At 40.2% G+C, this 25502-nt stretch overlaps 3 protein-coding genes across 7 annotated transcripts in view; 1 reads left to right on the top strand and 2 right to left on the bottom strand.

The window, feature by feature from the left end:
- LRRC17 (leucine rich repeat containing 17) overlaps nt 1–17190 on the bottom strand; it is a 32830-nt gene extending 15640 nt beyond the window's left edge. The window contains exon 1 of the mRNA XM_054494970.2: nt 17055–17190. The gene's annotated coding sequence lies outside the window, so the exon portion shown is untranslated. The remainder of the gene's footprint in view (nt 1–17054) is intronic.
- FBXL13 (F-box and leucine rich repeat protein 13) overlaps nt 1–25502 on the top strand; it is a 269907-nt gene that overhangs the window by 141277 nt on the left and 103128 nt on the right. For all 5 annotated transcript variants that reach the window (XM_063667682.1, XM_054494956.2, XM_054494957.2 and 2 more), the window contains 2 exons: nt 3812–3912; nt 16985–17114. In XM_063667682.1, coding sequence (XP_063523752.1) covers nt 3812–3912; nt 16985–17114 — 231 coding nt within the window. The remainder of the gene's footprint in view (nt 1–3811; nt 3913–16984; nt 17115–25502) is intronic.
- Nucleotides 19866–25502, bottom strand: part of FAM185A (family with sequence similarity 185 member A) — a 183385-nt gene continuing 177748 nt past the window's right edge. Inside the window, exon 9 of the mRNA XM_063667687.1 lies at nt 19866–19960. Within this exon, the coding sequence (XP_063523757.1) occupies nt 19883–19960 (78 nt within the window). The 3' untranslated portion in view covers nt 19866–19882. The remainder of the gene's footprint in view (nt 19961–25502) is intronic.

Here is a 25502-nt window from a genome sequence, read left to right as displayed (position 1 = left end):
TTCAAAATTCTACTCTATTTCAATACTGAACCACTTGAAGTTCCCTGTTCATGTCATGCTATTTCATTGTGTCTTTGAACTTGTTTTTCCATCTGCCTAAATGACTACCCTTCCCTCCCCACCACCCCTAGCCCAACCTGGCTAACACCTGTTCATTCTTTAACACACTCTTCAATGCTATTGGGTCTTTCCATTCTCTTTTTTTATTGACCTTTAATAAACAGCTTTATTGAGATATAATAAATTTATATTTATATTGAGATTAAATTTACCCACTTAAAGTGTACAATTTCATGGTTTTGGCATTTTTACAGAGTTGTGTGACCATCACCACAACCAACTTCAGAACATTTCCCTCACCCCTAAAGGAACCCATGCCCATCAACAGTCACCCTTCATTTTCTCTCAACCTCCAGCCCTATGCAATTCTGTTCACTTTTTGACAGTTAATTTCTAACTTAATTTAATTTTTTTTTTTTTTGAGATGGAGTCTCGCTCTGTTGCCCAGGCTGGAGTTCAGTGGCGCCATCGTGGCTCACTACAACCTCCACCTCCCGGGTTCAAGTGATTCTCCTGCCTCAGCCACCCAAGTACCTGGGATTATAGGCACGTGCCACTGCACCTGGCTAATTTTTGAATTTTTTTTGTAGATGTGGGGTTTCACCATGTTGGCCAGGCTGGTCTCGAACTCCTGAGCTCAAGTGATCCACCCGCCTCGGCCTCCCACAGTGCTGGGATTACAGGCGTGAGACACCGCGCCCAGCTGACAGAATTAATTTGTCCCTCTTCTGAGCTACATATGGTCTCAGTACTTCAACACAGATACTTCACACTGTGTATTACACTTACGTTTACATATATATCTCCCGTTTTAGAAATGAGCACTTTGAAAATCCTCTTTTAGTAATTTTTCCCCATGAAATCCATCCCTCTATTTCCACAGTAAAACATATTTTCAAAACATGAAAGGCGTTATACACAAATAGAATGTGTACAGAAAAATGTTAAGACCCTCAGAACTCCTCCACTCCTTACCTCAACACACAGAGTCAGCATTTAAATTAGTTGTTTAATCCCTGTCCAGCAGAACATAAAGAACCACCATAGACTGTAAACTAAGCATCTTCTCAGTGGCTTGTACTTTAACATAAATAAGCTGTTTCTTTATGTTCAAAAGTACCCTTAAGGGTCGTCCGCAAGAAATGGAGGCATAGACAGACATGTCAAAGATGACATCAGAGAAAAAATGTTCTGCTTTCTCTGGTTGCACTCTTTCTCCGGTTGCACTCTTTCTCCACTAGCAAAGTGAACGTGGGCTCCTTCATGAAGAAGGATTTTAAATCTTGACTACTACATTCTCCAGATGTCTGCCTGTTGTTATAACGAAGTTGTTTGTCAAATGGATTTACTCTTTCTGTGGATGTTTTAGCACCTACTATGTTAAATGTGTTCTGCTAGGTGTTGGAGGGAATTAAAAAACTAATCATTTTTTCAGTTCTTGTCCTCAGGGAGCTTCAGTTCTGTACTTGAGTAAAATATCATATTCTTTGAGTTTGGCCCTCTAATAGGGAAGTCAAAACAATGCCATCTGCATTGAATTTGTGAACATCAAAGTCTTGTCTGATTTTGGAGTCTAATAATATACAGGGCTGATAATTTTATCCAGCTACATTTTGCTATTGTTTTTCCCTTTGAGACATAGACGGGGACACAGGCTTACATTTAAGGAGTTGGGTAACATTCATTCAAAGAGCTTTGATTTCTAAGCTTGTCCTATGAAATACATTACATTCAGAAAGATTTGAGTACATTGTGGACAAATTCATAAGTCATTCTGCAATGTAGGTACTCAGTTTTTGCATTTATGTGTTCAAACATTTGGGGATTAAATCTTGAGTTCTTTTAAGTACTAAGAATGGGAGTGGTCTCAATTTGTTTGGATGTTCAAGCTTCTTTAGACAGGAAAATGTAGAGAATGCATTACCTCCTCATCTCAATCTGAGAATGGGAGCAGTCTAATTTTGTTTGGATGTCCAAGCTTCTTTAGACAGGAAAATGCAGAGAATGGATTGCCTCCTCATCTCAAATAGAAAGTCAGATTTCTTTATGGTACATAAAGCTACTCCACCTTCCTCTTCCTGGTCCCCACATTTTCATCTTCTTTGTGGCTGCCTCTCTGAGGGTGTTTAAGTGAGCTCTTTCTCCTTTCTTTGCCCCATCTCATTTGCATTTTGCCAAGGTCTTTCAACAAGTGTATAATCACTTTGATACTTCATTGGCATGCCAAACGTTTTCAAAGACAGATTTTCATTGTATTGAAATACAGTGCCACACATTATGGTTATTCTCTCGATTCTTTTTGGAAAAATTGTACTGTACACATTTTATCTATCCATACCTATTCAAATCCTTCATTTTGGTGATGGGGCATCTAGAAAAATTGCTGACAGCTTGAATACTATAGTTAAGAGTAGTGTTTATCAAAAGCCTGCACTGGCCTCTCATGCAGCATGGGTGCATAGAACCTTCCCTATAGCAGAATCACAGAGATTTACAGCTTCAAATAGAATCTAGTGTTCTCTTTAAGGTGTGGTTTGCTGCCCCTGTAAATCAACCAATTCCTATCTGAGTGTGACAGATGCTCTGACCTGCAGGATTTTATTGTTTTAAAAATCCATGACTACTGGAAATAGTAATGAACGGAATGTTAAACCTCAATGATCCTGCTGAAAATAAGCCTTTACTATCTTTAGTGGTGTTAGGAGTGGTCATATTTCTGATGCAGAATTCTTCTCAGAACCACATCTTCTAGCCTAGTGATGATTTACCTCTTCCAGACAGATAGATACCTGCAATGGTCTATTCTTTTCAGGACTGATGTAGCGTCAAACATTGCATGCACCACTAATACTTAAACTGGCTGCCCTGTTGATGTTCCTGGGGAGATTCATCAATCATTAAATAAAAACCTGCTGCTACTCATTGTATTTTCTATAATGTTACCTATACAAAAAGCAGCTTGTTGAAGTCAAAGCTTGCAATTCATCTGGTCTTGTAAATTTCAACTTAGAATCTGTGCTTGAAACCTCTGTTTTTCTGTCTCTCTTATTTCATGGTCCCACTACTCTCTTACTTCAGTTTTCAGCTTTCTGGGGGAAGGATGCTTGAATCTTTGAGATCCTCCCCCACCCTACTCCCAACATTGAATCTCCTGCCCAACTGGTATGTAGCCTATATTTTATTTTAGCCATCTCAAACTTACCATAAATCTGGTGAAAATCTGTTCAGCTATTTAAAATATTTAGTTAACAGAACCACAGAAGCTTAATTATACACACACATCTATGTATAAATGTATATGTGTATAAAAATGGACCGTTACTAAAGTTCCATTGTTGAGAGTGTTTAGTATTCCTGTCTTTCAGAATAATTTTAATAAGTTTAAAATGGATCAGTTTTTAATTGCTTTCCTGCATATGAAGTCAGAAGTGTTTGACACTTTGACATTTGAGCTCAAATTTCTTGTGACAGAGTTGAACTTGCCTGGGTTCACATTTTAATCAAGTGTCATTGTGATGGAATGAGACTTGATTTCCAAGGAAAGGGAAAAGGAGGGAGTAATGATGCTTTGAGCAAAAGCATTGGCTTCTATTTAATTTCATTTCAACCTAATAGCAGATAAAGAATATGAAGAAACCAACTCTTGCATGTATTTTTTTCTGGAACAGGAAGAGGGATAATAGAAAGATAATGGGGAAATTGCAAAGCCTGCTATAATTTGATAAGCGTCTTCCCTCTGTTTTTCATGCAGGATGAATCAATGAGACACATTTCTGAGGGCTGCCCGGGGGTCCTGTATCTCAATCTGTCTAACACAACTATCACCAACAGGACGATGCGACTCCTGCCGAGGTAATGTTTGTGTTATTTGTATGACACTGAAAATAATTATGCTCCCAAAGTCTCTGGCTTGCTCTAGCATTCTGCAAGGGCAGTGCTCCCTTTATCAACACCCCGCCACTGTGGCACTGCTATTCTGATAAGGGGTCTGCTGCTTTCAAGTCCTTAAGCTGGTACCTGAACTGGTCTGCCTTGGCTAGCATTTTTGTGACTCTTATAGCAATGTGCCCAGTAGCTTGAGTTAGACTTTGCCTGTTTCTTTCTGGTCCCCCATTCTGGGCATTTGAGCTTTCTGGCCCTTACATTCCAGTCCAGTCTGGTGTCTGGGACCTTTTTTTTTTTTTTTTTTTTTTTTTTTTTTTTGAGACAGAGTCTTGCTCTGTCGCCCAGGCTGGAGTGCACTGGCATGATCTCAGCTCATGGCAACCTCCGCCTCCTGGGTCCAAGCGATTCTCATGCGTCAGCTTCCTGAGTAGTTGGGATTACAGGTGCCCACCACCACACCTGGCTAATTTTTGTGTTTTTAGTAGAGATGGGGTTTCTCCATGTTGGTCAGGCTGGTCTCAACTCCTGACTTCAGGTGATCTGCCCGCCTGGGCCTCCCAAAGCGCTGGAATTAGAGGCGTGAGCCACCACACCCAGCGGACCTCTTTATAATAGAATGCCAACATCCTGATTACCAAACTTTGAACACTTTTGTCCCAGATCCCTGTTCCCATGCTCTGGCTACCTGTTGAGACTCCCACCACCTCTAGGGAGCTTGACACTGGTTGTTTTTTGACCGTTTATGGAGTGTTGACAGCATTGGACATGAATATTGCTTCTCTTTTTTGGAGGAGAAGGGACAGAATAACAAAAGAGTTGACAGAATATTCAAATTTATAAAAAATTTTTCTTTTTAGTTTGTTTTCAAACAGGGTCTTACTCTGTCGCCCAGGCTGCAGTGCAGTGGTACAATCATGGCTTATGGCAGCCTCAATCTCCTGGGTTCAAACAATCCTCCCACCTCAGCCTCCTGAGTAGCTGGGACTACAGGAGCATGCCACCATGCCCAGCTAGTTTTTGTATTTTTCTGTAGAGATGGGGTTTCACCATGTTGCCCAGGCTGGTCTCAAACTCCTGGGCTCAAATGATCTGCCCACTTGGGCCTCCCAAAGTGCTGGCATGAGCCACCATGCCTGGCCCAATTATTCTTTATTTTCATTACAGAAAGGCCAGTCAGGAAGGGTATATGATCACACTAGGAGAGATTCAAATTTGACTTTGGGAAAACATTTCTCAAACTATTGTGAAAGAATGAACTATTTTTGAGAATATAGCTTTTTTAAGCTCCTTTGAAAAATAACAGTGATGAGACATTTAGAAAAGCTTACACAGGCCAGGCACGGTGGCTCACGCCTGTAATCCCAGCACTTTGGGAGGCCGAAGCGGGCAGATCATGAGGTCAGGAGATTGAGACCACGGTGAAACCCCGTCTCTACTAAAAAATACAAAAAATTAGCTGGGTGCGGTGGCGGGCGCCTGTAGTCCCAGCTACTCGGGAGGCTGAGGCAGGAGAATGGCGTGAACCCGGGAGGCGGAGCTTGCAGTGAGCCGAGATTGCACCACTACACTCCAGCCTGGGCAACAGAGCGAGACCCCATCTCAAAAAAAAAAAAAAAAAAAAAAAAAAAAAAGAAAAGCTTACACAGAAAATTCTCGGTGATAATTTTCTTTATCTTCTGACTCTAACCATTTTCTGCAAATGTGCCAGCCTAAGCAGTGGCACCATATTTTCTATTTATCCCACTAATTAAGCTGCCACATTTTTAGTCAAATAAAGCTTTCCCTTTGAAATTTCTTCTGATGCTCTTACACATAGTCTTCCTCCTGCCAGGCATTTAATATACATTTGCTTATTTTAGTGTGTTCATGTATTTTTACTTAAATATATAATCAATCTAGAATTAATCTTGATAGATGAATGAAGCGATGATCTAAATCAGGGGTCAGCAAACTACAACCCATGTGGCCCAAGGCCTGTTTTTTTGCAGTACATAAGCTAAGCATAGTTTTACTTTTTTTTTTTTTTTGAGACGGAGTTTTGCTCTTGTTGCCCAGGGTGGAGTGCAATGGCGCGATCTCAGCTCACTGCAACCTTCGCCTTCCGGGTTCAAGCAATTCTCTTGCCTCAGCCTCCCAAGTAGCTGGGATTATTTGGGTGCCACCACACCCGGCTAATTTTGTATTTTTAGTAGAGAGGGGTTTCTCTATGTTGGTCAAGCTGGCCTCAAACTCCTGACCTTAGGTGATCCGCCCTCCTTGGCCTCCCAAAGTGCTGGGATTACAAGTGTGAGCCACTGCGCCCAGCCTAGTTTTACATTTTAAATATTGTTAAATAGGAAACCAATTATTTCAGCATCATTTATTGAATAAAATTTTTATCAAATGATGTGTGATTCCTTCTTATATATCTAAAATTCTTTTTATTTATTTATTTATTTTGAGATGGAGTCTTGCTCTGTCGCCCAGGCTGGCGTACAGTGGCGCAATCTTGGCTCACTACAACCTCCGCCTCCCAGGTTCAAAGCAATTCTCCTGCCTCAGCCTCCCGAGTAGCTGGGATTACAGGCGCCCGCCACTATGCCTGGCTAAGTTTTTCGTATTTTTAGTAGAGATCGGGTTTCACCATATTGGTCAGGCTGGTCTTGAACTCCTGACCTCGTGATCCGCCTGCCTCGGCCTCCCAAAGTGTTGAGATTACAGGCGTGAGCCACCACGCCAGGCCCAAAAATTATTATACAGGCAAGAAATTCTTAAAACTCATTACTTTCTAACATTTTTCTGCATGTTACTTTATCTGTGTTCTTGTAGTTATTTATGTCCGTTGTATCTCTACAGTGAAAATGCTACTGCACATTTTTTCCCAGCTGTGTGTTTGGTGACCTCTCATTGATAGCTTGGAATTGGCCAATATGGAAGTATTCTATACCATGGAAAACATCAAACACTACAAATTGGGGCTTGATTTATTGTTCAGTTGATTGTTTAGACTTAAAGTGATAGAGAACACAATGAATGAAGCAAATTAAATTTAAAAGTAGGTCATATCTGTAGCCACAACATTGTGAAATAGCATAAAATATTGAGGAAATATTCTCTCAATACTTGAAAACTATTCTTTGATTTAGCAAAGAAGGCATTCACATCATTGACAAGCAGATTTTGGACATACCTCTTTGACATATATGACTTGTGTCTTATTAATGTTAATAAAATAATTAATATTGGAACTGTAATCATTCTTCAATTTTTTTTTTTTAAATTTTCTTTTTCTTTTTTTTTTTTTTTTTGAGACGGAGTCTTGCTCTGTCACCCAGGCTGGAGTGCAGTGGCGCGATCTCTGCTCACTGCAAGCGCCGCCTCCCGAGTTCATGCCATTCTCCTGCTTCAGCCTCCCGAGTAGCTGGGACTACAGGCGCCCACCACCACACCCAGCTAATTTTTTTTTTGTATTTTTAGTAGAGACAGGGTTTCACTGTGTTAGCCAGGATGGTCTCGATCTCTTGACCTCTTGATCCACCTGCCTCGGCCTCCCAAAGTGCTGGGATTACAGGCATGAGCCACCGCGCCCAGCCATCATTCTTTAATTTCAACCATTGGTTGGCTGGCTACATTTATAAGAGTTTCATTGACAAAGGTCAATGAAAACATTGTGTGAGAATTGATTGGCTATGTGGAATTAACAGTAAAGAATATGGTATGTTTTATCATTTGTAAGTTGCATGCTACACATCCTTTATATCTGCAAAATAGTAAAATATAAAATTTTATAGTAAATGCACATACATTTATATGCACACTTTTTTTGGAAAGCCAGTCGTTAGATACTTATCAGTAAACCAATAATTAAACTAGGAGCTAATTTATATTTTTGCATTTGCATGGTTTGATTTCTTTCCTTTTAAAAGTAATAAAACAAATATGGTCATGAAATGACTTCTAAATAAGAATTTGGGAAAAGTTTGTATAATTTGATAAGTATTGTTTTAACTTTCTAAACCAACTATTCTATATTTGCTTTCCTCTTTCACCCAGTAATGTTTATTTCTTTATTTATTTAATTGTTTTTTTTTGAGACAGAGTCTTCCTCTGTTGCCCAGGCTGGAATGCAGTGGCACGACCTCAGCTCACTGCAACCTCCGCCTCGTGGGCTCAAGCAAGTCTCCTGCCTCAGCCTCCTAAGTAACTGGGATTACAGGTGTCTGCCACTACACTCCGCTAATTTTTGAATTTTAATAGAGACGAGGTTTCATCATGTTGTCCAGGCTGGTCTCAAACTCTTGACCTCAAGTGATCCACCCACCTTGGCCTCCCAAAGTGCTGGGATTACAGGCGTGAGCCACCATGCCTGGCCTTGACCTAGTGATATTTAGAGCAAAATTTTTGGTTCTAGGTAGTTGAAGTTTCTTCAATTGAGCTTCTGCTTTTAATTAGGCACTCTGGTCAAGAAATGTGGACTGAATTATTTCTACTTTTTGGAATTTATTGAGATTTCTTGGTAGACTAGTTTATAATTAATTTCCAAAAATCATCCATGGATGCTTGAAACAGAGCGTCTTTTATTTTTTATTCTTATTTTTTTTGAGATGGAATCTTGCTCTGTCACCCAGGCTGGAGTGCAGTGGTACGGTCTTGGCTCACCGTAGCCTCCGCCTCCTGGGTTCAAGCAATTTTCTTGCCTCAGCCTCCCAAGTAGCTGGGACTACAGGCATGTACCACAACACCCGGCTAATTTTTGTATTTTTAGTAGAGACGGGGTTTCACCACATTGGCCAGGCTGGTCTCAAACTCCTGTAGGTGATCCACCCACTTCGGCCTCCCAAAGTGCTGGGATTACAGGCATGAGCCACTGTGCCCGGCCCAGTTTCTTATAGAGAACAAAATTTCTGTGTGTATATACATATAAATTCTTGATACGTCATTATAATAGTGATATATTAGTTGCCTATTATGATTAAGCTTCTCTTTATTTTGATGTTATTTTACAACCTTATTAACAAAGGTTAATAAGCATCATGTTTCATTACAGATTATAGCATTTATTCACATAAAATGATATTCTTTATGCTGGTTGATATTTCTTTGCCTTGAATTTGCTTTGTTTTGAGACGGAGTCTCACCCTGTTGCCCAGGCTGGAGTGCAATGAAGTGATCTCAGCTCACTGCAACCTCCACCTCCCAGGCTGAAAGGATTCTCCTGCCTCAGCCTCCCGAGTAGCTGGGATTACCGGTGCCCGCCACCACGCCAGGCTAATTTTTGTATTTTTAGTAGCAACAGGGTTTCACCATGTTGGCCATGCCGGTCTCGAACTCCTGACCTTGTGATCTGCCCGCCTCGGCCTCCCAAAGTGCTGGGATTACAGGTGTGAGCCACCACACCCAGCCTGAAGTTTTTAACTGCTATCAACATAGTTAACCTTTGTTTTCTTTTGCTTGTTCTTTTTGTGGAATAACTACATTTCTCTGTATTTTTAATCTTTGTGATGCAGGATTTTAGGTTTATCTTTTATATGTAGCATGTAGCTAACTTCTATTTTTAAATTCATTCTCTTTGCCTTTTTAAGAGAGCAGTTTAAAAGATCAATATTTATTGTCAAAATTGAGTGTATGGGCCATGTGTGGTGGCTTGCTGTAACCCAGCAGTTTGGGAGGCTGAAGTGGGCGGGACTGCTTGAGCCCAGGAGTTTGAGACCAGCCTGGGCAACATGGTAAAACTCCATCTCTACAAAAAAATACAAAAATTAGTGGGGTGTGGTGGCATGCACCTGTAGTCCCAGCTACTCAGGAGGCTGAGGTGGGAGGATCATTTGAACACAGAGGTTGAGGCTGCAGTGAGTCATGATTGTGCTGTGACAGAGTAAGACCCTGTCTCAAGAAAAAAAAAAAAAGTGAGTGTATGGTTTTATTTTTATCATCTTGTTTTATGTTTTAATTTTTATGTTACTGCACTGTACTCAGTATTTCTGTCTTTTGCTCTGTGAACTATGTTTACTTGTATAATCTGAAGGTATTCAAAAAGTACATACACATTCTGTTGTGTATTCTAATTAGTGGCTATTGGCATGTTTTTAAAAACATACTTTAACAGGCATTTATCTAATTACCAAAGTCAAGATGAAACAATAACTTTTGACTCCTCCTGTGGTACACAATGATCTAATACATTTCAATTGTCCCTCTACTTCTCCCTTGAACTTGACACCCCTGCACACCTACTCCCCTGTATGAACACACATATTATTTGTGGTTTTTGCTAATCATTTAACTTTCTTTTTAATATTGAATTGTAGTGTTTGCACTCAATATTGTAATTATATTTATAATGAGTATGTAGTCTTAACTCTAGGCCATTCATTGATGGTCTTTTTTTCTCACAACTTACTTATTCTTTAGCCTTTTGATTCATCTGATGATAACTGGAAATATAATTTTAAAAATCTTTTTTCAGTAAAGATGCATGAGAGTCAGATATTTTAGCCATTGATCTCTGAAAATGACTATTATCTTGGAGGATAAACAGAAACTTCTCTTCATGTATAGTTCTTGAATCATGTTCTGTATTTTATCTTTAAAACCCTAATGTTTTAGATATTGGTCCATAAACTTTGATATTTCAGGTTATAGAAAGTCTGAAGCTAGCATGATTTTTTGTTCCTTTGTTGGTAACCTATTTTTTCCTGCTAAGAGATGCTTGCAAGACTTTCCTTTTCTCTAAGAAATTAAAGACATTTCCAAGCTTAATTGTGTTCCTTCAATTAATTTTTCCTGGTACATTTTAAACCTTTTGAACACTAAAATGTATTTTTTCTCAGCTAGGGAAGGCATTTTTATTCTTAATGCTTCTATGCATTTGTTCAGAGTTTATCACAAGAATCTCCTTTTATTTTTAGATCCGATTTTATTCCTGTCCTTCAAAGTTGTCTCTTTCATCATTTTTATCTCTATATGCCTTTCCATTAGCATACTGCCTTCTCTGTAGCAGTAATTCTTGAAATATATTTTAGGAACAGCAGTGTTCTGGTAAATGCTTAACAACTGGCTGGTGGCAAGGGTGAGGAGAAGCACCAATTCCTAGTGTTTACTGATTTCTGTGGTGTAAATAATTCCACTGTGGCTGATTTTAAGCTATCAACACAATGTCACTGAATGTGGAGTTGGGAAGAGATGCTAACAATCAACTCCCATGAGCTGCGCAAGCTGGCTCCAGTGACCACTGTGGGAGGTCCCTGAGGTTTCTCTAACACTGTTTCAGGAATTTCTTAAGGTCCTCCAGTCCTGTAATATTGAATACCACTCAGTACTTTCTTTAGGCATTCTGTACTGTGATATATAAGTGTGTGTATATATGTGTGTATGTGTATATATATGAATATATGTACATGTATGTATGTGCATAAACATAGAAAAAGAGTATTATAAAATCCATAAATCATTGGTGAAAATCTGAACTTACAAAGTGGATGATTTGGGAGCCGTTTTTTTGTTTTGTTTTGTTTATAGACAGGGCCTTGCTCTTTCACCCAGGCTAGAGTATAGCTCACTGCAGCCTCAAACTTCTGGGCACATCCAGCTAAATTTTAAAAATCTTTTGTAGAGACAAAGATCTCACTATGTTCCTCAGGCTGGTCTCAAACTCATGGCCTCAGGCAATCCTTTTGCCTCAGCTTCCCAAAGTGCTGGGGTTATAGGCATGATCCATTCTGTGTGACCCAGGCTGTAGTTTATATCACATTACAAATTATTTTTTAACTTAAAACATATTTATTTTCAATCATACATTGAAATAGCTTTTTTTTCTCCTTAGAAATTGAAGGTAATATGACAGCTATGCATATCTTCTTAGGGACATTTATTTTACCAATGAAGTTATACCTTTAGTAGGCAATAGAAAAGTAGGACCCAAAATAAGAATTTTGTTTGGCTTTTCCTTCTAGTTCTTGCCATTGAGAGAATATTCAGAATAGATACTACTTGATACTGATTTTTTTGCCATATAAAAAAGTATACTAAGTTATCTATGATAAAAATACATTTCAATGATTCTCTGTATTTGCTCTATTTTCCATTGTTTCAAATATGCTTGGATACGCAAAAATGTTCTCGAAACTGTAAATAACCAGATAAATGTTGGTTGTTTCTGCTGTCATTCTCTCTTCATTGCTTTTAGTATTTCTTTCCAAAAAAAGTACTTGCCAAAAGAAAAATGTAATTTGTTTGTCCTTGGCAACAATGATTTGCCAGCTTTTTATTTGAATATTTTTTCTCACTTCTTTGGGGACTTGTTCAGTTTTCTAAAGTTGAAAATGAGGGCTGCCTAAAGCTCATGCCCATTCCAGGAAATTTGTTGCCTCTAAATGTTTCCGGAATTAAACACTTTCTATTTATTCCTATTGTCACAACCTAGGTGGCACTCTCAGCACCTCATTTGGCACAGTATCCTGGTGGTGCTGCCTCTGGTCTCTCCTCCCTTCAATCTGCTCTGTCTCACGCTACAAGAAGTGTCATCCTGGAACAATCTTCTTATCATGTCTTTGACATGCTCAAGGTCTAGGTTCTTCCCTTACTCTCCGTTAACATTATCCAACCAAACTTCTCTGCCTAGGTTTCCCAAGAGAAGCCCTTAACTCCAGTCATCTGATTGCTGCATGCTTCACATTCTCTATAGCTGCAGTGCCTTTCTCCTTCTCATGGCTGATCTGCAGCCTTCACACCTTAAGTCTCGCCATCTACCAGAAGTCCGCAGTGATTTTTCCTTTTCCTGAATTATAATAACATTCATTCACTTGTTCACCATGTATTGATCAACTAGTATGTGTAAGGTGTTGTGAACATACAGTGCTGAGTAAAGCTATTATGATCTTTGCTCTTTAATTGAGTCTTAAATGCTATAGTGGAGTGGTATCCAATTGTTTTTTATATAGATGAATTGACCTTTCAATTGGCTTGGAAATTTCTTATTATCAGGAACTATCATGATCTATAGTCTCACCAGTGCCCATCAAAGTGGGGCAGACAGAGTAAGCTGTTGTCTTGGCTGGACAACTTCAAGGTCTACCCTGTAAATAGAAGGCCAGATCACTCCATTTAGGTTTTCTGCAGAATTCTATTACTTGAAATGCTTCTGTGAAACCAGAGAGCCCAACACTCAACTCAAAATAATCCACATGCAAATTTCCTCTTTTACAGAGTAGGCCTTGTCTTGGTGATTTTTTTTAAGAGAATTTTTTATTTAAGTACATACTTTTCCATTCATTTTAGTAGTAAGTCCTTCAGGTGTTAGAAATTTAACACAAATGACTTCAGTTCTTTAATGGAAAAAAACCCAAAAGAAAGGAGAAAAAAAAAATCTTTGTAGTTTCTATAAGAATTGTAATTTCTCTAAAGATTACAGTGGTAGCAGAAAAATAAATAAATCACGAAGAGAGGACTCACACTCCCCCCAATAAGAAACAGTTATCAAATAATTAGAAAAAGATAAAAACAAGCTGTAAACATTGCCTCAAAGCAGAATTAGAATTACCAAATGTTCTCTGGGCTGGGAAAATGATGAATCAGATCTTACTCATGTAGGGGACACGCATCTTTGCCAAAATTCAAAATAAAGAGTATCAGTATTGCACAAAATTTGCCACCTGTGATTTTGCTGTCAACTGACACTTTTCCCATCCCTAGCAGCTTTAAGTCTGCAGAACTGTAAATCCCTAGAAAGGCCTACAGGGCCACCCAAGATTCCTGAGCTTTGCCTTCAAACTGATTGTTCCATGAGGTTCCACTGTGAAAAGAGCTATCCAGAGATTTTCAATCCAGGAGTCACTTAGTCTAATGAACAGCCTCTTTTATCTAAACCAGAGGTTCTTAGCTGGGGAGCAGTGGATTCCCCCAAGAGAATCAGGGATAGAATTCAGGAGATCCATGAATTTTAATGGGGGATATAAAAAACTCATCTTGGCTAGGTGCAGTGGTTCACGCCTGTAATCCCAGCACTTTGGGAGGCTGAGGTGGGCGGATCACCTGAGGTCAAGAGTTTGAGACCAGTCTGGCCAACATGGTAAAACCCTGTCTCTAATTAAAAATACAAAAAAAATTAGCCAGGCCTAGTGGTGGGTGCCTGTAATCCCAGCTACTTGGGAGGCTGAGGCAGGAGAATCACTTGAGCCTGGGAGGTGGAGGTTGCAGTGAGCCAAGATCATGCCATTGCACTCCAGCCTGGGTAACAGAGTGAGACTCCATCTCAAACAAACAAACAAAAAAGAAACTCATCTCTACTTTTATTAAGTGTAATTGAAATGTACATAAAAACTACAGAAGTATTAGCAGTCTCTGGGACATTTTTACTCATATAAATCACAAATATATTCTTATCACATTTCAATTGTTTTAAGTATTTCAAAATATCACTGATACTTCACAATCACAGCAGTTATTAGAACTGCCACAAAATCTTACTTAATATGTTAATAAAGAAGCACATATATTACTATTCTACTCATTTTTTTATTTGATAATTATGTATTTCAATATAAGTGCCTGTTTTTCTAATCTTATATATTTTATTTTATGCATTTAAAAACATTATGCCAAGAAAGGGGCCAGCGACCTCAGCTGACTGCCAAAAGCCAAAGGTGTCTGTGACATTAAAAAAAGTTAAGAGCTCCTAGCTCAATTCTCATTTTTGATATTTGTTAACTGATCACATGGATTTAAAGAAATTGAATACTAGGTGTAGATCGAAGTATACATTCAATGTGAAATCCTTCAAACTCTTGGAATTATTGTACGCACCACTCTTGGAGATAAGTATCCATTTCATTAAATGGAAGAATAATACAAAGTCCATAAAAATAGTTAATGTGTTACTATCATTTCACATAGTAGTAGCAATAATATTGCTTATAGTTTTAAATCTTCTACTATGTCCCTGCTGATTTTGATTCTTAAAATCACCCTCAAGATAATACTGTTACTTCTGTATTCTCATTTAATTGTCACATCTTTAAAGGGAACAAGCAGACCAGATTACATCCATGTTCCAGATGAGAAAACTGAGGTTCAGGAAAGCTGGAGGCCCCACAGTTGATCAGTGTAAAAAAAAAAAAAAAAAAAAAAAGATAATATTTTAATCTCCACTTAACAAATGAGAAAACAATCTCTGAGAGGTTAGGGAGGTTGCAGTAAGTGTCAGGGCTTGGATTTACATCTCATTTGGCTGGATTCAAAAACCTTGTGTATTTTGCACTGTGTCATGCGGCCTGCCTCACAACTCCTTTCTACAGATTATAGAGCTGAAGGATTGCTAGAAATGACACCCTGGTGTGCCTCTCCCCACCCCAAGAAAATTGTACTCAGTTGAATCACAGGGTTTACCCAAGGGAGAGGAAGATAACGCATTTCCAAAACTTTAGCACAGCTCAGTCCACTCGACAGCCCCAAGAGAGGGGGTGTGTCTTTGGGATATTAACACTGCTTTCTCCTTCAGGCCCTGCCCACCTAGTCACTGATGAGTCCAAAGCCTTCCCCCTTGCTCTGTCGAATCTCACATACACAGCCATTCCCAGATCGGGATGTGTGTTCTGAATCAAGTAATTCGCTATGGAATGCAAATCATTATATCATATAGATGTGTTTTTCAAAATCTGATTAATGGTCAGTGCTTGTATATCTTATTTCCCATTTATGGGAAGGTAAACTTTATTCACCTGTGTGATTTTGAGAGGCAGAGAAGCATTTTCTCCTCACTTTTCATTCTTTTTGCTTTCTAATTTGCTATTAAGCTGTTGCAGATCACAAACTAAGAGCATGATTGCTAATTCCATTAGAAGAGCAGATAGTAGTGGGAGTCCTTGACCTCTTAAAAAGTGCCAGGCTTTCTGGGCACGGTGGCTCACGCCTGTTCCGAGCACTTTGGGAGGCCAAGGCAGGTGGATCACCTGAGGTCAGGAGTTTGAGGCCAGCCTGGCCAACATGGTGAAACCCTGTCTCTACTAAAAATACAAAAATTAGCTGGACGTGTTGGCACACGCCTGTAATCCCAGCCACTTGGGAGGCTGAGGCAGGAGAATCGCTTGAACCAGGGGTTGGGGGAGCGGGGAGGAGGTTGCAGTGAGCCAAGATCTCACCATTGCACTCCAGCCTGGGCAACAAGAGCGAAACTTCGTCTCAAAAAAAAAAAAAAAAAAAAAAGTTCCAGGCTTTGGAGGGCTTGGGAAATTGTCCATGGAGTGTCTTCAAACTGCGAGCCCTAGTTATGGTAGTACAGGCTCATCCTAACTACCCTCCTTTTTTCTGGAAGCTGTCATTTTGGTCATTGTGGTAATACCATATTTAATCTGTTTCAACTCCAGCGAGATTTATAGTCTCTGATGTTGCTTTTAATTCTTCTCATGTGTTGCCCACTTATTTGCAAACTGGTCTTCTTAATCCATGCTTAAACTCTGCATATCAATTAGTCTTTCTTTAACTATAAAAATGAAACTGTCACAAACTCATGCATATTTAAACCTATTTTTTAAACTCATTTGCTTATCAGATCTATTTTAAGAGCATGGTCATATTCGTTTTTGCCTTCTGTCCCAAATCCTCACTCTCCTATAACAGTCTCCATTTAAATGTTTACAAAGGATTTGTCCTTTTATATATTTTGCACATTATTTTGGTACTCCAGAGATAAAACCTAAAAGCAACAATAAACTCTGCAAATTTGGTTTCACTTCCAAACGATATGATTGCCTCCCCCACCTCACACACACCAAAAAAGCTTTATCCCAGTCAACTTTCTTAAACATCTAGGCAAATATTATTGAACTATTAATACTTTCACTTGAAATGTATTACAATGTATTAAATGTATTATGTGTTACCTTATATAACACTGTAGTCTCCTTTAATTAACAAGTAGAGAGTTAACAGTAAGTTAAACATTGAACATCTGCAAGAAGAAGAGTTGAATTTACAGTTTTCTTTGTCATAGTGGCTTAAGAAAGATTTGAGAGAACAACTGAAGTATAATACTTTCCTTCCTCTCTTTCTTGCCTTGTCTTTTCAGGCACTTCCACAACTTACAGAATCTTAGTTTGGCTTATTGCAGACGGTTCACAGACAAAGGCTTACAGTACCTGAACTTGGGGAATGGATGCCACAAGCTCATCTATCTGGACCTCTCCGGCTGCACCCAGGTTTGTCTTTCAGTCTTCTCTTTGCTGCGGTGTGTGAGGAAGTTCTGCAGAGAACGGGCTGCATTCAGCCCTCACGTTATACTAATGCTGTGCACGGACTGCAGCACACTTTTCAGAGGTTTTAAATTACATGGCCCCAGCTGCTGACATTTTCCCCAGGATCGCTACTATAGGCTCTTGGCTTCCTTCCACTGGAGTGTCACACAGACAAACAGGCAGAGCTCATTGGATGAAGAAACAGACCACTTTTGTGGAGACAGTCTGAGCACAAGTCTAAAGCAGAGTCCAAGTCCTGAAAACTCTGGAGTTGCTACCAAGACACAAACAAAGAGAATGTTTTGAGGGAGAATTTTGCACGGGATTCCTGAAAAGTCAATTAACTCCCACATGGGTTTTTTTGGGGGTAAAATGCTATAAGTGATAAATAGGAAAAGAAAATACAACAAAAACTTGTAATTTAAAAAATTGCATTACACCGTTGGGCTGAATAACATGAAGATTTGAGATCTGCGTGGGAAAATATTTTAAGTTTGAGGGAACAGGACTTGGAAAGTTGGGCAGAAAATTGGATCAAGTTGTGGAGGATAGGGCATGGCACTTTGGAAGTAGCTACTGCCTCATTGATAGTTTCTTCTGCTTTAACTTCAAAAGATTTAAGCCATAATTCTTTTAACTTATTTTCTTCTGCCTCTCTGTGTATTTTATTAATTTGGTTTCATAGTATGTTCATTATTCTATGAGAATAATATAATAGCACAGGTGAGAACTGGCTGAAATATTGATAGTTATCATTTCTTGAGTCATTACCGTATGCCAAGCATTGTGTTGAGTGCTATACACAGATCAGATTTACTTCTGATACAATGCTGTGGTGGTATGTATTTACTATGCTTATTTACAAATGAAGAGACCAAGGCTCAGGGTGGTTGAATAAGTTGCCGAAGTTTGCACAGCTGATGAAAGCACGTGGTACTAGTACAGTTTTAAGCATCTGTTGGTAGGTACTGGGGCAGGCAGAGTTCCCTGGGATAGCGGGAAATACAGGGGCAGCACGGGTTTCTCCCCCAGCGTTCTTGAATGGATAGAATTCTTACCTAGTCACCTCCACTGACATCTTGTGGTATCCTGATGCACTGGGTGGTCTGGAGGGAGCTGGGGCAAGGAGGGGAGGATTCTAAGTTAGGGCTGTAAACATCTAACATTCATATTTGTTTAAAACTGATCTGCTGATGTATAGCTTTTTAAACATCAACATCTACCATAACTTTGACTGAGATGGCATTGACGTTCTCCTCAGCATGACTGAATTTTAGAGCGGCTTCTTACTGACTGTAGGCCCTGACTTCTTGTTTTCTTGTTTCTTAGAGCACTTGTTTTAGAAAACTTGGAATTGTAAGTTCTTTCTCTGCCTACCTTGAGATATCTTTTTAACAAAAGCTTCTTGACAGTTTTACAACTCAGGAAAGTCTTCCTCAAGGACCTGGGATCTATCCCTTTGATATATAATCATCAAAGAAGATACCTCTCAGTTCCTGTGGGTAGGTAGAAGACTCACTTTGATGGACACCAATTAGCAAACGCCAATGGCCCAATCACGGAGAAAAATATTTGCAAACCCAGGAACAACTTAATGTGCTTGACATATCCCACTGATAAGCCTCCCCCTTAACTGTAAATCCTTCAGTACTTTTCTAACTCGCCCTTGTGCTTAAACCCTCCTCATGGTATGACTTAACTCCTTGTTCTTCTCAGTTTCTCAATTACCATGAGGCAATTATTATAGCAACAACACACAAATGTATACACAAGTGTCCTAAGGATAAATATTCTCAGACACAGTAAAGTTGAAATGAGAGGCTTCAAATCTATGACCTACTGCCCAGATATTCATACAAAACACACATAATTGGAGGACGTGGAGCAAGATGGTGGAACAGAAGGCTCCACCCATTGTTCCCTGCCTAAGGACACCAAGTTAACAACTATCTACAGAGAAAAACACCTTCGTATGCTTTTAGGCTGGGCGCAGTGGCATATGCCTGTAGTCCTGGCATTTTGGGAGGCTGAGGCAGAAGGATCACTTGAGGCCAGGAGTTCAAGACCAGCAACATGGTGGGACCCACGTCTCTACCAGAAATGCAAAAAATTGGCCAGGCATGGTGGTGCGTGCCTCTGGTCCCAGCTGCCTGGGAGGCTGAGGTGGGAGGGTTGACTGAGCTTGGGAGGTTGAGGCTGCAGTGAGCTGTGATCCCACCACTGCGTTCCAGCCTGGGAGAAGGAGTGAGATCTTGCCTCAAATAATTAAGTAAATTTGTTAATGCTTTTCTCTTGCACACCTGTATTTTGTTAGGAGTGTTGGCTGTCACCCTTATGGGTGAAAAAAGGTATCGTACCTTTCTGCCCCATGGTACTAACAGGACAGAGACCTCAAGTGTCTAATAGCTGCTTGGTGGTGGTAAGGGGCAAGAGGAGCAGTGCATGGGGATTCATGTGGTGTCTAAGAAGGTGGCATCCAGCAGGGCATAGGCTGTGTACAGTTGAGAGCCCGTGACAAACTGTAAAACAGAGATTGGAGCCCGAGCCACCCTGAAGCACACACCACGCCGAGAGCTTTCCCAGGGCATCGCATACAGCACTCCATGTGAATAAAGACCCCCTCTCCCCAACACACAAAGAAAAAAAAGAAAGAAAAAGAAAAAACACCTTCATAAGAACCAAAAATCAGACGAGCAGTCGTACCTGGTTTTAATTTCATATGGCTGAAAGAGTCACTGAAGAGATAGAAACAATAGTCCTGAATCGCAAGTGCCACCCCTCCAGCATGGTGCAGAGAGCCTCTCTGGGCGCTGGGGAAGGGAAAATACAGCAATTGTGAGGCATTGAACTCAGTGCTGTCCTGTTGAATCAGAGAGGAAAACTGGACCAAACTCAGCTGATGCCCACCCACGGAGGGAGCATTTAACCCAGGCCTAGACACGGGAATTGCCAGTCCCAGCAGTCAGAACTTGAGTTCTGCAAACCTCACTACCGAGGGCTACAGTGCACTGTGCCTCCAGGTAAACTTGAAAGGCAGTCTAGGCCATCAGGACTGTAACTCTTAGGCAAATCCTAGAGCTCAACTAGGCCCAGAGACAGTGGACTGAGGGGTACATGACATACTGAGACACCAGCTGGAGCAGCCAAGGGAGTACTGGCATTGCCCCTCAACCAGCCCCAAGCCGCACAGCTCATCGATCCAAAAGAGACCCCTTCCTTTCCCTTGAGGAGAGGAGAGGGAGAGTGGGGAGGACTTTGTCTTGCATCTTGGATACCAGCTCAGCCACGGCAGGATAGGGCACCAGTCAGAGTCATAAGGCCCTCGTTCCGGGTTCTAGCTCCCAAGTTGCATTTCTAGACACACCCTGGGCCAGAAGGGAACCTGCTACCTTGAAGGAAGGGACCCAGTCCTGGCAACATTCATCACCTGCTAACTGAAGAGCCCTTGGGCCCTGAATAACTAGCAGCAATACACAGCTACTACATTGAGGGCCTTGGGTGAGCCTCTGTGACTTGCAGGCTTCAGGTGAGACTCAGCATACTACCAGCTAGGGTAGCTATGGGGCAAAACTCTTCTGCTTGAGAGGGAAAAGCAGTGGGGACATTGTCTTACACCTTAGATACCAGCATGGCCACAGGAGGGTAGAGCACTGAGGCAGGTTCTTGGGGTCCCCGATTCCAGGACTTGACTCTTGTATGGCAATTCTGGACCTGCCCTGGGCCAGAGGGGAGCCCACTGCCCTGAAGGATGAGTCCCAGGTGAGGCAGCATTCACCACAAGCTGACTTAAGAGCCCTTGGGCCATAAGAGAACATCATTGGTAGCCTGGCAATACTCTTCATGGCCTGGGGTGGCGGTGGCTACAGGGTAAGGTTCCTCTGCCTTTGGAAAGGGGCGGAAGAGTGGGAAGGACTACATCCTATAGTTTGCATGCCACCTCAGCCACAATGCAGTAGAACACCAAGTAGACTTCTAAGGTTTTTGACTTTAGTCCCTGATTCCCAGAGGGCACCTAAGGACTCACCTGGGGTCTGGGGGACCTCGCCACCCTGAAGAGAAGGACACAGGCCTGGCTGGCCTTGCCACCTGCTGATTGTAGAGCCCCAGGGCCTTGAACGAACAATGGCAGTAGCCAGGAAGTGGTTACAGCAGGCCTTGGGCAAGAGCCAGTGCTGTGATAGGTTCAGGTCTGACCCAGTGCAATCATAGTGGTGGAGGCCACAGGGGTGCTTGTTTCACTCTACCACCAGTTTTCACTCTACCACCAGTGGCTCAGAACAGAGAGAGAGAGACTCTGTTTGGGAAACAGAAGAGAAGAGAACAAGAGCCTCTGCCTGGTAATCCAGAGAATTTTTCCAGATCTTGTCCCAGACCATCAAGGTGGTACCTTGACAAGTGTGCAACAACCACAGCATTACTGGGCTTGGGGTGCCCACTAAAGCAGATACAGCTTAGATTACAACACTCAAGTCCTTTCAAATATCTGGAAGGCCTTCCCAAGAAGGATGGCTACAAATAAGCCCAGGCAGTGAAGACTACAATAAATACCTAACTTTTCAGTGCCCAGACACTGAAGAATACCAGCATCAATACCATCCAGGAAAACATGACCTTACCAAATGAACTAAATAAGGCACCAAGGGGCAATCCTGGAGAAACAGAGATATGTAATCTTTCAGACAGAGAATTCAAAATAGCTATGTTGAGGAAACTCAAATGAATTCAAGATAACACAGAGAAGAAATTCAGAATTCTATCAGATAAATTTAACAAAGAGATTGAAATAATTAAAAAGAAACAAATTCTGGAGCTGAAAAATGCAATTGGTGTGTTGAAGAATGCATCAGAATCCTTTAATAGCAGAATTGATCAAACAGAAGAATTAGTGAGCTTAAAGACTGTTTGAAAATATGCAGTCAGAGGAGACAAAAGAAAAAAGAATGAGTCTTTATAGCAGCATGATTTATAATCATTTGGGTATATACCCAGTAATGGGATGGCTGGGTCAAATGGTATTTCTAGTTCTAGATCCTTGAGGAATCACCACACTGTCTTCCACAATGGTTGAACTAGTTTATAGTCCCACTGACAATGTAAAAGTGTTCCTATTCCTCCACATGCTCTCCAGCACCTGTTGTTTCCTGACTTTTTAATGATCACCATTCTAACTGGTGTGAGATGGTATCACATTGTGGTTTTGATTTGCATTTCTCTGATGGCCAGTGATGATGAGCATTTTTTCATGTGTCTTTTGGCTGCATAAATGTCTTGTTTATTGCGGCACTATTCACAATAGCAAAAACTTGGAACCAACCCAAATGTCCATCAATGATAGACTGGATTAAGAAAATGTGGCACATATACACCATGGAATACTATGCAGCCATAAAAAAGGATGAGTTCATGTCCTTTGTAGGGACATGGATGAAGCTGGAAACCATCATTCTCAGCAAACTATCGCAAGAACAGAAACCAAACATCGCATGTTCTCCCTCATAGGTAGGAGTTGAACAGTGAGAACACTTGGACACAGGGTGGGGAACATCACACACTGGGGCCTGTTGTGGGGTGGGGGCACAGGGGAGAGATAGCATCAGGAGATATACCTAATGTAAATGACAAGTTAATGGGTGCAGCACACCAACATGGCACATGTATACATATGTAACAAACCTGCACGTTGTGCACATGTACCCTAGAACTTAAAGTATAATATTAAAAAAAAAGAATGAAAAACAATGAAGCACACCTATGGGATCTAGAAAATAGCTTCAAAAGGGCAGATCTAAGAATTATTGGCCTTAAGGAAGAGGTAGACAAAGAGATAGAGGTAGAAAGTTTATTCAAAAGGAAATAACACAGCCTGGCCAACACGGTGAAACCCTGTCTCTACTAAAAATATAAAAATCAGGCAGACGTGGTGGTGGGTGCCTGTAATCCCAGCTATTCAGGAGGCAGAGGCAAGAGAATTGTTTGAACCCAGGAGGTGGAGGTTGCAGTGAGCCAAGGTTGTGCCACTCCATCCAGCCTGGGCAACAGAGCAAGACTCAGTCTCAAAAAAAAAAAAAAAAAAGAAAAAAATCAAACAAACAAACAAAAACCAAAGAGATATAATACCAGCGAACCTCCAGAAACCTAGAGAAGGACATAAATATCCAAGTACAAGAAGGTTATAGAACATCAAGCAGATCTAACCCAAAGAAGACTACTTCAAGGCATTTAATAATCAAGCTCCCAAAGGTCAAGGACAAAGAGAGGATCCTAAAGGCACCAAGAGAAAAGAAACAAATAACATACAATGGAGCTCCAATACATTTGGCAGCGAACTTTTCAGTGTAAACCTTACGTGCCAGAAGAGAATGACATGACATTTTTAAAATGCTGAAGGAAAAAAAACTTTTACCCTAGAATAGTGTATCTGGTAAAAATATCCTTCAAACATGAAGGAGAAATAAAGACTTTCCCAGACAAAAGCTGAGGGACTTCATCAACTGTCCTGTACTACAAGAAATGCTAAAGGGAGTACTTCAATCAGAAAGAAAAGCAAGCAATAAATAATCACCTGAAGTTGCAAAACTAACCAGTAATAGTAAGTACACAGAAAAACACAGAATTTTATAACACTATAACTGTGGTGTGTAAACTACTCTTATCCTAAGTAGGAAGACTAAATGATGAACCAATTAAAAATAACTACAACAACTTTTCAAGACATAATCAGTACAATGAGATATAAATAGAAGCATCAACAAGTTAAAAAGTGCGGCAGGGGGACAAAGTTAAAGCATAGTGATATGGTTTGGCTGTGTCCCTGCCCAAATCTCATCTTGAATTCCCATATGTTGTGGGAGGTAGTTGAATCATGGGGGCAAGTCTTTCCCATGCTGTTCTCATGATAGTGAATAAGTCTCACAAGATCTGATGGTTTTATCGGGGGCTTCCGCTTTTGAATCTTTCTCATTTTTTTCTTGCTGCCGCCATGAAAGAAGTGCCTTTTGCCTCCCGCCATGATTCTGAGGCCTCCCCAGCCATGTGGAACTGTAAGTCCAATTAAACCTCTTTTTCTTCTCAGTCTCAGGTATGTCTTTATGAGCAGCATGAAAATGGACTAATACACATAGAATTTTTATTAGTTTTTGTATGTTTATTTGTTTGTTTATGCAAGCAGTGGTAAGTTGTTATCAGATTAAAACAATGGGTTTATAGGCTAGTATTTGCAAGCCTTATGGTAACTTCAAGCCAAAAATCACACAGTAGATACACAAAAAAGTAAAAAGCAAGAAATTAAATAATATCACCAGAGAAAATTGCCTTCAGTTGAAGAAGACAGGAAGGAAAGAAAGAAGAAAAAGACCACAAAACAACCAGAAGACAGATAACAAAATAGCAGGAATAAGTAGGTCCTTACTTATCAATAATAATATTGAATGTAAATGGACTAAACTCTCCAATGAAAAGATATAGAATGGCTGAATGGATGAAAAAACAAGATACATTGATCTCTTGCCTACAAGAAACAGACTTCATCTATAAAGACACACATGGACTGAAAATAAAAGAATAGAGAAAGATATTCTATGCCAATGAAAACCAAAAAAGAATGGGAGTCACTATACTTATATCAGACAAAATAGGTTTAAGACCAAAACTATAAGAACAGACAAAGAAGGTCACTATGTAATGATAAAGGAGCCAATTCAGCACGAAGATATAACAATTTTAAATATATATGCACCCAACACTGGAGCACCCAGATATATAAAGCAAATATTATTAGTGCTGGAGAGAGATGAACCCCAATACAATAGTAGCTGGAAACTTCAACACCCCACTTTCAGCATTGGACAGATCTTCCAGACAGAAAAGCAACAAAGACACATCAGACTTAATCTGCACTATAGACAAAATGGATCTGATAGATATTTACAGAACATTTCATCCAAGAGCTGCAGAATACACATTCTTTTCCTCAGCACATGGATCATTCTCAAGGATAGATCATATGTTAGTTCACAAAACAAATCTTAAAACATTGAAAAAAACTGAAATAATATCAAGCATCCTCTCTGACTACAATGGAATAAAACTAGAAATTAACAGCAAGTAGAATTTTGGAAACTATACAAATACATGGAAGTTAAACAATATGCTCCTGAATGACCAGTGGGCCAATGAAGAAATTAAGAAGGAAATTGAAAAATTTCTTGAAACAAATGATAATGGAAACACAACATACCAAAACCTATGGGATACAGCAAAATCAGTACTCAGGGAATTTTATAGCTATAAGTGCCTACATCAAAAAAGAGGAAAAACTATAAATAAACAAACTGATAATGCATATTAAAGAAC

The sequence above is a fragment of the Pongo pygmaeus genome, chromosome 6, assembly GCF_028885625.2.
Source record: "Pongo pygmaeus isolate AG05252 chromosome 6, NHGRI_mPonPyg2-v2.0_pri, whole genome shotgun sequence".
Taxonomy (NCBI): Eukaryota; Metazoa; Chordata; class Mammalia; order Primates; family Hominidae; genus Pongo; species Pongo pygmaeus.
This window is presented reverse-complemented; position numbering and strand designations above follow the sequence as displayed.